The 13,281-nt window shown below is 41.1% G+C and overlaps 1 protein-coding gene across 1 annotated transcript; it reads left to right on the forward strand.

Moving 5' to 3' along the window:
• The first annotated feature begins 6,736 nt into the window (after nt 1-6,736).
• Nucleotides 6,737-13,275, forward strand: LOC101174770 (tetraspanin-14). Its single transcript, XM_004077024.4, has 9 exons — nt 6,737-6,955; nt 8,828-8,908; nt 9,237-9,287; nt 9,372-9,518; nt 9,814-9,984; nt 10,873-10,998; nt 11,095-11,142; nt 12,116-12,229; nt 12,480-13,275. The coding sequence occupies exons 1-9, from the start codon at nt 6,752-6,754 to the stop codon at nt 12,543-12,545; spliced, it is 1,008 nt and encodes a 335-aa protein (XP_004077072.2). The 5' UTR covers nt 6,737-6,751; the 3' UTR covers nt 12,546-13,275.
• The last annotated feature ends 6 nt before the right edge of the window (nt 13,276-13,281 follow it).

Consider the following 13,281-nt stretch of genomic DNA (forward strand, 5'->3'; position numbering starts at 1 on the left):
TTTGGAAGCTTTTTGTGTGGGTCTCTGGTGTCTTTGTTAAACTACGTTCACATCGCCCTCGGTAACTCACGTTCAAGCAGCCACTTTAAATTAAAAGTCTATGTAAACGCGTGTATATACGCGTTTTGGACTTCTGTGTTCAAAACTCTTGCCTTCATTCATCACTAAAAAAGTTTCGACAACTGTTTTTAGCTCTACGTACAAAACACGTGACCTATGAAAGCGCTTTGCAAGTTAAACCAGGTTGAACTTTGACCAATCAGAGATTTTGTAGTAACATGCTGGTGTCGTCCCCTTTAATTCAGGGAAGTACCAGCTGTTAGAAAGTTGATCATAGAGGAGAAATGAAAACTGTAATTGTGATTTGTGCCAGGCCGGAATTCTTTGACACTAAGTCTGAAAGAGAAAACTTGGAGCAAGATTCACGAGATTTGCACCGCTTCGACATTTCACACCAAACCTCTTCCAATTGTAGGTGGTGGATTGCGCTAGTAAACAATAGAAAAAGAAAAGAAGAAGAATCCCTTTCCTGCTAGTCTCTTGTGAACAGTATGGGCTAATTCTGCAAGAACCTGCATTTAGCACAATCTTAAATGTCAAATGCTCTTTGGTTTTAAACCCATTCATCAACTAGTTCCCCTTGGCAAACCTGCCACATAATGGTACAAACACATTGGCACTCTGAAACAAATGACATACAACAACATATGAACCTGCTCTGCACCTCTTTCTCACACCCTCAGTTTCTCTGGACTACTGACCCCAAATACTAAAACTCCTCCACCTTCTTCACCTCTGCACTCTGTAACATCATTGTTACACTCAAGCCCCTCACATTTACACACAGATTCTCTGTTTTGCCGAAATTAACTTTTATTCTTTTCCTCTCCAGAGCAAACCTTTAACTCTCTAGAATATTGTCCAGTTTTCACCAGTACCCTGTAAATCATCAACACCGGTGGTGGTCATTGGGATTGGGTTGACTTTAGCATCATATGCCCTTCCAGACTCACTACTCTTCATTTAGCCAGAATTGGGGCTGGCACACAACGCACTGGATTGTGACCCTTCGTGGTTGTATAAATGATTGTTAGGTTATTTTTTAAAATGTTTTTTCAGCACACATTTCTTCTAATTTGGGTTCTTCTGCATCACCATACCTGTCTGGGTTTGGGGGGCTTGCACAATCAAAATAAAAAGAAACAGAATCAGAGAGAACTTTCAGTTTGACCGTTACACATGTTATATTTTACATATAAACAGTAGTATAATTTTCCTTGTATTTATTTGATGCATGCTTCAAAATTATTCAGATATTAAAGAACAAAATATTTCTTGTAATAATATCATAGTATCATTTGTATTGGCCATGACTTCTATTTTACCACTGGATGACAGGTAAGATTCATGGAAAACTTTCTTAGTGAGGTCAGCTGTACTGTGGTTGAAGGAGAATTACTGTTTGGTGGAAAAACCATTTAGGGTTTGTCAGGATAAGTTGACAGACAGTTCGATAATTAAAAATGGAAAATCCAGAGGGTATTTCTACAGGAATGTTATTTGTTGTGAATCAGAAAAGCTTCTCTTCCACTGAAGTCAGAGAAAAGTCGGCATTGGCAGATGGAACTGGTTCTGATAGTCAGCAAGGTTCTGACACGCTAAGGGGAGACGTGATGATCCAAACTGGGGAGCGTGACAAATCAATGGCTCTGTTACCATGACAACCATTACGGGATCCTGAAGGCGAGATGTCACGGTAAAACACTTTGAGCTTTCACGCACACACTTTTCATTGAGTGCGTTTACAAGGGAGTGGAGCTGGTTTCTGGTTCCGATTGTGCACGAGCAAAAGGAGGCTCCATGTTTGTGAGGGTCAAAGTTCAGCATTGATTGGAGATTATTATGTGAACCCTGCAGTTCGGTGGTGTGGCTGCTTCTGTGGGGTTCGTGTGATCATCATCTGATCTATGCGCTCATGAGCATGCACATGCGGGATCATCTGTTTGTAAAAACTGCAGCTGATCTCACTTTGACCCAGAATCCCATAGCACTGTTGCCATGGTAACAGCAGCTGGCAATGAGTTGAGAAGTTCAATGTACTTTATCTTCTTCTTGTACATGATTGTTTCTTCTTTGTTCTTTTTTTTTTAAGTTAACACAATTCAGACACATTTTCAACCATCCCAGATGCCCAAAGTAGCGAGCATTGAGGGGTGATGTGGTCATTTTCTTCTGTACCGGTCAACAAATGGGCAGCTTTATTCTGAGCAAGTCCTCCTCCCATCATTTTTGATCTATTGGTCTTTTAATCATGATTATGCCCTTTTATAGCTAAAATCTAAAAAACCTGTGTTGTTTTCCAGGACGTAGTTTCTGCAGAGCGGAATTGTTTTTTCTCCACCTGATTTACATCAGTTTGAAGAGACAAATGCTCAGAAATGCAATTTTGAGCTTAATTTTCTTTATATATGTCCTCCACCATCAGGAATATGCCACAAGAACATGTAAACACCAAAAACGCAGTTTTCATCAGTTAGCCTTTAAATATTTTTGGGGTATTGTGTACAGATGGTCTAGCTTGGTAGTGTGATATTTTCTTGTTTGGATCTCCATCTGAATCTTACTTTTTGTGAGGGGCTTTTACCTTCTCCAGTCTTTCCAAGCAGGAATATGATAAAACGTATTCTTGTCCAAAACTCTGACGCAGTAGAAAAACTATGTTTTCGTCTGCATAAATCCGGCACACAGTCACACAAATCTACACGGTAAACTGTCCTCGCACTGGATGCAAACAATGGTAAATGGTAAATGGCATATACTTATATAGCGCTTTCTACCCTCGTTCAAAGGCCCAAAGCGCTTTACAGTCACAGTCCCATTCACCCATTCACACACACATTCACACACTGATGGCAGCTCTGCTGCCGAACACTGCCGCCAACCTCCCACCAGAGGCAAGGTGGGGTTCAGTGTCTTGCCCAAGGACACTTTGACACATGGGCATGCAAGGCGGGACTCAAACCTGCAATATTACGATCATGGGTCGAAACAATAACCCACGCAGACATGCGCATACCCACAACACATACACAGGTATTTCAAATGTCTGGTATATCTGCAGACATGTAACATTGGTGTTTGTTGCAGAGTTGAGCAGACGGTGTGTTCAGGTGAATTTGTGTTATCTAGAGTGTTTACTGAACGTAGAAAAAAATGTGTGAACCCCAGACCCAGTGCCTAAAGAGAGTCCCTGGCGGGTAACACCAAAGCCCAGGACTGTGCAAACCCAGTCCACCAAAAACAAAGCCCCCACCAGAAAACAAGAGGGCGCAACGACATGGGGAGCACAAGCTCCATATTCCCAGGGTCCAGTCCAAAATGCTGGAAGTCCCCACTAGCTCCAGGTGAGAGGCCTGCCAAGAGTCCATAGCATCCCTCAAGTTTTCCACCAAAGGCAGTCCAAGGCCAACCTGGAGATGACCTACCAGCAGTCCCCAACCACAGCAATGCCCATCCCATCATAGCATACTAAGCGACTTCCTAGAATCCAGTGTTTTTCAACCAGTGTGCCAGATGGTCAGGTGTGCTGTGGGAAATTGCCTTCATTAACTGATCTGAAAACATTTACTATCTCCAGGATATCAGCTCTTTGTTCATCCAAAAAAGGCCCTGATAAAACACTGAGTAGTTAGGAATATGAAAGATCGCAAAATAATATTTTCTTTGTGTTTATTTGATTCTATTATGGACACTTTGATAAGAATGATGGTACTGGAATTTAGCCGAAGCATCAGCTGTTTTCAGAAAAGTCCCGCCCCTTTAACTGTCTCCACCAATCGTTCTTGGAGGCTTAATCATATGTCATTGTCTGACCAATCAGAATAGGTTCAAGTCTTCACTTCCTTGTTCTGATTCTGCTCATAAAGTCTCTCAGTTCCACCAAAAACACCAGCTAAAGCTCGTCTTTAGCTGGTGTTGCTTTCCACAGAATCCAGTATCAGACCGTGGAACAAGTGAACACAGTCGAACGCAAACAGACTCGCGTCTCTGATTTTCATCAGAGACGCGAGTCTGTTTGCGTTCGGCGGCTGTTTGCACTACATCTCCCATGATGCATTGGGTTAAAGTGACAGCGTCTCAGCGCACAATGAGTCTTCCTTTGACGTCTTGAAACCACAACGAACACACATCAAACAGTTTTTAAATCTTCTAACCAAACTTTCATTACATCTATTAGAAAAAACAACAGCTGCAGCTTCCAGCTTTTTCTGCCACAATTATCACAAAAATGCATGTGAGATTGCGGAGGGGCTGTAAATCAATTCAGACTATGAGTTTCTCATTTTCTTTTTACATTTTTGGATAGTGGTGTGCTGCAGGATTTTTGACAAGGTTAAAGTGTGCCGTGGCTCAAAAAAGGTTGAAAAACACTGTTCTAATCAATAATCTTCATCGATCAGTTCTGTCATCGATCAACCAGAAGTTCCTGATTCTAATGCTAACAACACGCTGAATTCCTTTTGGGGTCATGGGGTCGCTGGAGCCTATCCCAGATACTGTTGGGCAAATGTGGGGTACAACCTATACATGTTGCCAGTCTGTTGCATGGCAGTTGAATTTTTCCAAATGAGTATGAAGAAAGGACTTTACAGAGGAGTAAATTACAGATGCTTTTCAACAAGAGTTTTATTTTAACACCCTCATGCGTTCACACAGTCATGTTGCCACTCCAAGGGGCTAAATAACATTTGGAGGTGTACAGTGGACAACCCTGTCTGGTTCATATTTTAAGAACAAACCTGATGGAGGTTTGTTCATTTGGCGTTTGGACAACAATATGATAAAAGTTTACCCAAACCCAAACTTGTGAAGGGCAGTGAACAGAAACTTCCAGTCAAACGTTTTTGGTTTTTTTTTTATCATTTAATGGGAAATTTCTGTTTTTAGCGTAATTTTTAAACATTATCAGTTCATTTTTTACCTTTGCATCCAGTTTGATCAGGGTCTATTGTATTAGGAGTAACTTTGTGTGCTTATAGTGTGGGATCTTTCCCAGGTCCCAGGAAAATGTCGGCTCAATTCGTGTTACATTGGTAATGTTTGACTTTTCTTCATTAATTTGCCCAAAATATGGAAAACAGGTATCAGTAGTTCCCGCATTCTTTCAAGAACTTAAGCTGAAGGAAATCCGGACCTGGATTTTTGTTGGGTTTTTCTTTTTTGTCAGACAAATGGAAGAATGGAAAAGAAAAGAAATGGAAAAACGAAGAGGTCATCCACCTGGACTCGCTTGCCTGCAGTCATCCTCAGAAGATTTCACAGAGAAAAATGAAGTACGTTTAACTCAAGAAAAATCGTGGCACAAAAAGAAGATTACGGGAAGACTCAATAAAGACAACACTACGTAACAGGAGCAGAAACAAACACGTTTAAGCAACAGAAATGGAGAAACAAAGCAGCAACACCATAAACCAAGAGGAGGAGATGCTGACACTCACTTGGGATGCTCTTTGATGACTGCAACAAGAAGGATGAGGAGCTTGACAGATTTGTCTGGCAAGCCACGCCCACCACTACAGCTGATAGTCACACGCCATGATGCTGTGATACCTTCTAAGGAAGATTGCAGACTAGCGATAAGAACAAGTCAAGGTACACAGCTAAATCCTTCATTGGTCTTTCTCTGTGACTTTGGAACCACAAGTTTTCAAAAGTTGGCCAAAATTTTAGAATCTAGACTGGAATCTTTTTCAAGTGCCAAAACAGTGTTTAAAACTCCAAACAGGAGTTTATCAGGTTCTAATACATCTAAAAGCACCTAAACGATTGTGGAGAAAATAGCATCTAAAGGGATAGACTAAAGGATTTACCTGATGACCCGCCTTTGATCATTCAGAAAGGGACGTGTGGCTAAAACAGCTGAAAAGCAGCCAAGCACAAAGAGGAAAGGGACCGGATTTCTCCCACTCAGAAAGAAATAGAGACGTCCACCCAGAGATGCTGGAGCTGAGGTGTTTTACTGAGATGAACAAAATGATGACGAATATTGAAAAAGACTTGAAGTTTGGGGCTGTTTCTGCATTCCAGGTTAAATAAGTGCTGTGTTTGTTTTTTTGTTTTTTTACATTTTTGCAGAGCTCTCTGATCCTTTCTGTAAAAATCCCCAAAGAGACTTGAAGTTTAAGTTTTTTTTTACGCCAGGCACTTCTTTTGAACAACAAAACAAAAGTGTGAGAGCGCCATCGTGGGGCCATCAAAGGAAATACAGAAGATCAGACGTTCTTTCAAGATCTGACTCTAAAAATATCCTGATATCGTGCGGGTTTCCTTTGGTCTGGTTTATTTTTTATAAAGAAAATCCTAGATCCTAATGTTAAAATATAAGAAATGACGGTCACCTCTCTGCTGTTGAAGTTCATCACAGAATATTGTTGAAAAAACACGATTTTTCCTTTAAAACTCTTACATTTTAAATAACACTATTTTCCTAACATTTTCATGATATCCAAACTATATTTGTTTCCTGAAATTAATAAATATTTCATGTTTTCAAACGTTTTCCGTGTTCTCCTGTAATCTTATTCCAACAATAAAAGGAAACATTTTGCAGTAGCAAATTTAAGAGCTTATAATAGATTGATTCTCTTTTAACTCAGATGTTCAGATTTCTACTCTCGATCTTGGCTTTTAAAAATTCGGGTTGTGAAGAAAATAGGGTCATTTGTGTTTGTTTAGAAAGCAAATTTAGAAAATGAATAAACTAATAAACAAACAAAAAAATGATGCAGTCACGCCATACACCACAAGGGGGAGCGCCTGCCCGCCCACGAAAAACGAAGAAGAAACCCGCCCGTTGGAAATCGCTGAAGAAGAGCGTTGGTTTTTAAAACTGACGCTGTTTTGGTCGATCAACGAGCCTGAGGAAAGACGAACCTATCTACTAAATCGACTTGAGGTGAGTTTGGCCCTTTACTGTCCCGTACTTCCGTTTGTTTCCGCGAGGAGGCTCCCCGTCTTTTGTTAGCGTTGGGATTAGGAACTTCCGGTTGATCGATGACAGAACTGATCGATCAAAAAAGTTTCGGATTCTTAATATTTCACCTTTAATCGACATACAATTACGAAGACACTACGTAAAGTCAACACAGGCGTGGTTACATCCTGAATAAGATCTGGGATTTTGCGCAATTTCCGGTTAATGATAACTGATTCGTCGATCAGCGCACGGGAACTGTGGGCGCGTGCCAACCCTGAGAAGAGATAGCCTGGTTCTCGCGTCACAGGTTGACAGTTTTCGTGTGTGATTTCAGAAGTTTCTGTGGGTCAGAACCAAGCCGCCACCGTCATCGAAACCGATGCAAACCAAGCAGTCGATAGTGTTGTAGTTCCCCAAATGTCCACTGGGGGCAGGTATTGAAAACAAGGCACTCCCTATGACTCGCTAAAAAGTGATTTTATATAAACAAAAAAGTGATTTTATATAAACAATAAAAGTAAAACAATAAAGTTTCCAAATAATCTTTGATTAGACATACTCTTTCTACAACAATAGGGGATGTTATTAACAGCTCTTTTTTTTACCTAGTATTTTTTTTACCTCGTATTTGCTCAAGGTAAAGGTTGACCTTTTTTTCTTGATTGACAGATGGATTGACCAATCCGAGCTTCGAACCTGACTATTTTTTTTTCTTTTTTTCTAAACCCTGTTTTCGAAATTTGTGCGTAGCAAACTCCAGTCTTTGTGCCTCTTACACTGTAGGTTTCACTTTCATTTTCAGAATTTTCTGTAGGGGTGTTAGGTAGTGCAGTGGTTAGAAGACCCTGGTTCAAATCCCACCTGTTTGTGGAGTTTTTATGTTCTAGTCATTCATTTGTGGCTTTTTCTCCTGGTATTCCGGCTCCCTCCCACAGTCCAAAAGCATTCCTCATAGGGTTATAGGCCCATGCAACAGACTGGCGACCTATTCAGGGTGTATCCCCACCTTTGTCCAACAGCAGCTGGGTTGGCTCCAGCAACCCGTGATCCCTAAAGGGATTCAGCGGGTTTAGAGGATGGATGGATGGATGGAATTCTCTTTAATATTAGAGATGATCTGTTCAGTCAGTAGTTTTTGATGGGGATGGACAGTTCATAGGTGGAGGCTGACTCACTTGTTTTAGATAGTTTGAAAAACGCGCCTCATTTCCCTAACATTTGATTTTTTTTAAATTTTTTTTTACTCAAACTAACCTGTTTCCCCATCCGCAAAGCTTCTCTACCTTGGAGCAAGATACAGAAACCAGCTGAGAAAACATGCAACGGCTTAAATCTTACCAAATATGACTCTATTTATCCTCTCCTTAATACAGATTAGTCGTTCTGTCCCCCTTGCAGAAACGCATCCCCAAAGCACGATTTCCCACCACCATGCTTCACAGTGGGAATTGTATTCTTTGGATGCTCTTCTGACCAATCTGCTTGTTTAATGCAGATTGGTTCATCTCAGTCTAGTTCAGGTGTACAGTATTGTCCCTTTGACAGCTCTTTCGTCTTGGTGGAGAGGTTGCAGTCTGACTGTTCAAGTTTGTGGACAGGTGGTTTTTATTCAGAAAACCAGTTCAAAAATGTGAGATTAATACAGGTAACAAGTGGAGGGTAGAAGAGCTTCTTAGAGAAGAAGTAAGAGGTCGGTGAGAGACAGAACTCTTACTTATTTGTTGGAGCTAAATACTTGTTTTCTGCACCTTTATACAAATTCATCTTTTATAATCAAATGGGATTTGCTGTTGCAACACTTGAACTATTTTCTAGTCTTTCTCTTTTTTATTGGCATGTCTCCTTTTTCAGATGTACTACTATCGCTATGAGAATTCTGAGGTCAGCTGCTGTTATAAGTACCTGATGTTCAGCTACAACATCATCTTTTGGGTGAGTAAATCAGACACACATGCACACAGATACTGGTATTCAGCGTGTTGTTGGGACCTGGCTGCTCCTGGTTTAGAGTGTGGGTCTGGTTGAGAAGGAAAGTTTGTTGGGTTGTATTAAGCTTTGTTAAGAGCAGCTGCCGGGTGTGTTAGTGAAGCTGTCCTTTGTGGTGTGCGTGTGTATGCAGCAGATTATGTTTTTTGCAACAGGAAACAAAGTTTCCTGTTTCTCGGCAGACAGAAAGTGATGTCAACTGTGCTCCTGGGGGAGGGATCAAAAAGCAGGAAGTGGCAGCCTTTCAGATTTGATTGTGTTTCTTGTGTTGCAGCTGGCTGGAGCTGCCTTCATCGCGGCCGGGTTCTGGGCCTGGAGTGAAAAGGTAAGTGAGCTCCGTTCAGAAGAAGTGACCATGGCGGTTGGCTCTATAACGACATGTTGTTGGCTTTTTCACATGTGAGTGTAGGGGGTCTTGTTGGACTTGACCCAGGTGACCCGGCTGCATGGCTTCGACCCAGTCTGGCTGGTCCTGGTGGTCGGCGGGATCACATTTATCCTAGGCTTTGCTGGCTGCGTGGGAGCCCTGAGAGAGAACATCTGTCTGCTGAAATTTGTATGTTTAAAGCCTTAATGTACTATATGCATAAAAAAATGGACCTCTTGAATGAAAAAGATGTTTTGCATCAGGTTCTGGCAAAGTTACAATTTTTCACCTGTAGTTCCTGGGTATAAGTACATCAGTGTGGGTCAGATATGGCGTTTTCTCTGCTTGATTGCTGCTGCTGCATAATTGTTTCTGCATGGTTGTAGCTGCATGACTGCAGTTGTCCCCCACAGTGACGGCTTCTCCGAGCCACTCTGATATCTTCTCGCTCTCATGCCACGTTAACACGCGCCGTTCCCTGCAGTTTTCAGGTGTCATCGGCTTGATCTTCTTCCTGGAGCTGACGGCGGCCGTGTTGGCGGTGGTTTTCCAGAGTCAGGTCCGGGAGTGGATCAACGATTTCTTCCTGCAGAACATCAGATCGTACAGAGATGACATCGACCTGCAGAACCTCATTGACTCTCTGCAGAAAATGGTAATCATATTTGTTCACCTGTAGTTTTCCAGCTAAGGAACTGACATAAAAGTGCGTACTTAAATTATAAATTATTTATATACACTTAAATTATTAAGGCGGAATACCTTCCGCCTTCGTCAAGGTCGTCATGGATGACGACCCTGACGAAGGCGGAAGGTATTCCACCGAAACATGTCGGTACGTTTTATAAAAAACAAACAAACCAGTGTCTGATAAAAAATAATTTAAGTACGCAGTATAAATTATAGACACAATGAACCTCTTTGAATGACATAAAAGTGGCACAGAACGCCACAGAAATTTCAGATATGGCACTTTCAGATCTGCGACTTCAGTTAGTTTTTGGAAACTAGTTAGAAGTCTTGACTTTCTGAAATTGACTTATTTCTTCCTACTGTTTTAAGGAGATCAAGTTTGAAGGAAGACACCTTCACGTGTCTCAGAATTGTAGCATAAAGAGGATGGATTGAGAAAGAAATATTAGAGCAGAGCTGTCTGAGCAAAGATATTCTGATCTAAACACGGAATGAGGGACTTGCTGTCAATCAGAGGTCAACATGCCACAGTGTTCATATGGCTTTCTGTCTGCTGAGGAGGAGGGGGGGCTAATTGTCGGCAGAAGGACTGGCATTAGTACTGATATGCTCAATGTGCAGATCAGCTGGAGAGGGAAAAGAGGAGGAAACTGAAATGATGATCTGATGCTTTTGAGAGACCTTAAGGTGGAGCCATGCATTACGGGAAATGTCCATGTATCACCCTAGGAACTGACGCCTGGCTTCAAGGCCGTAAAATTCTCTTTTTCTCTTTGAACATTTTGGGAGTCTGTTCTGCAACAGGTCCCTAACAGAGTCAGAACCTTTACTTGTTCTGTCCCTCCCTCAGAACCAATGCTGCGGTGCTAAGGATCCGAACGACTGGGACGAGAACCTGTACTTCAACTGTAACATGACAAATCGTAGCAGAGAGAGCTGCGGTGTCCCGTTCTCTTGCTGCATCTCCGACCCTACTGTAAGTGGATTTATGATTGTCACTATTGATCCGTTCTGATAAGAAGGAATTCAAACTAACAGATGAATCTTCTGCCTCACTCTCCATATTTTTCAGGACTTAGTGATAAATACTCAATGTGGCTATGATGTGAGGAAGAAAAAGGTGAGGGGACTGTCTTTTCCTTTCCGGTGTGGGGATGAGTGGGGTCAAGAGAATCCTGGTTCCACGCCCCAAAAGTGATGAGTTGGCTTGTGCCAGAGTAGCTTTAGAATAAGATCTTCAGGAAAATCTAGCTGATTGCTTTTCCTGTTCTACTTCCGATGAGCTCAGTTAAGAAGGTTGTAAAATGATGCTTTGACTAGACTATTACCATTGCAAACCATCCCATCACTACTGCCGGGACCACTACCATACCCAGTTGGACAGCCACTAACCCTTATTGGTTCAATTTGGAGATTAATACTTGGTCCTCTGTTACTTTTTTTTTAAAACTGTCTAACTAATGTGCAAATACTGAATTTCAAAAGTATGTTGATGATGCTGTAGTATTTTCTAACAAAAAAAAACATTTAAAGAGCAGCCTATAATCTTGGTTTTGCAATAGTTTTCATACAAACGGAGCTTTATAAATCCTGTCTGACCCAAAATGGAATTAAAATTGTTTATATGATGTTTATAAAGCAATCATTAGACATCAAAAACTTTGAACTTTTAGGAACTAAGGAACCTTGAAGTTGACCCACCCTTGACCTGTCTTAATGTATCAAAAGGCACATCAAAAAAATTTCTAACACTGTACTGTGAAATTCCCACTTTACTTTTTTTTAAATGTTAAATAATGTTTTTACTCTCAATTATCCAATTATGTATTGAATATTGTATTACATGGTGGTCCCCTTCTTAGAACATGTTGAAATCAGTTTAAAACCCTAAAGATCTAAATGTGTGTAACATTATAAAAAATATAATAAGGTGAATTCATATTACAAACTTTCTAAACCATGTTTAATCTATGTTTTACTTGTGTAAGGACTGTGGATCCGTCATGAATATTTGCTGTTTTTATCATTTTTATTGATATGGACTGTCCTTTTGAAAAACGATCAAATAAAAATATGATTCTGGTTCTGCACAGGATGACTGGGCCAATTATATCCACACCAAAGGCTGTATTACAGCGCTGGAGGACTGGTTACCAAGAAACCTGTACACTGTGGCCATCGTGTTTGTAGTCATCTCCCTGTTGCAGGTAAACAGCTGAAGTCTAGAGACATTTGACGCAACCTTTATCAAAGGTAGCGATCCTTCAGTCATCGTTCAATTGGCTCTAGTGCAGAGAGAAGTCTACGACCTTTCAGATTAGTGGTGACCTTGCAGATAAGTCTGATGTCTTTGCAGTTTAAAATCACAAATACTGATCTTTTGTGGTGTAAATTCTTCTTACCTGTGCCCCCCCCCCCAAGTACATCCTTGTATTTACCTGTCTTCCTTGTTTTCAGATGGTGGGAATCTACTTAGCCAAGACGCTGATCTCAGACATCCATAAGGTCAAATTCAGATACTAAAGCCTTCATCTGCAGGAGCCAAATCCAGATCTGGAGCTGGGTTTTGCACCCAGATGTGCCTTCTTTTTCTCTCTGTGAAATGGGCGTTTCCATTCTGACTGAAGGGCAGCGATGTTTGCTGCTCAGACTGAGTAATGTTTTTTTGTTCTGAAGGAGCTCTGCCTTGTGTTGTTTTTCGATTGTTCTTGTTTTGATGCCACTGATCTCTGCACCAGGCCACCTTCACCTCTCTCTGCCTTAACTTCTTCTCCATCAGTTCAGGTGCCTTTTATGCGCTTTCAGCCCCCAGACTGTTAAACACGTGGAACCCACTGGGCAACCACCATCGGGTCAGTTTAGATGGTCTTCTCAGGTCACATCTTTGTCACATGACAGAGATTTATGTCCAGTAACCAACCCCTAGTAAACTGCCTTTGTGAACCGCTCGATCATCCAGCCAAGAACCACTGGAAAACACCTGAAACTGTTGGCATTTCCTATTATGTGAAGGAGATGTCATTTTCAGTGTGAGCACCTTACTTGTGCCAGGATGGACTGGTACCAGTTCCAGGTCACGTGATCTCCATGAATGAAGTGCAGTTGGAATTAATAAATTTTTTTTCTTCGACACAACAATTTTTGTAATGTAAAATGTTTATATCTGAATGACTTTTATAGTGAAGGGGGTGTTTTGTATAAAATAAATTTTATCTTTTTGTATTCAATGTTATTAAAAATGAATTTTCATTGATCTTGT

The sequence above is a fragment of the Oryzias latipes genome, chromosome 15 (genome assembly GCF_002234675.1).
Source record: "Oryzias latipes chromosome 15, ASM223467v1".
NCBI lineage: Eukaryota > Metazoa > Chordata > Actinopteri > Beloniformes > Adrianichthyidae > Oryzias > Oryzias latipes.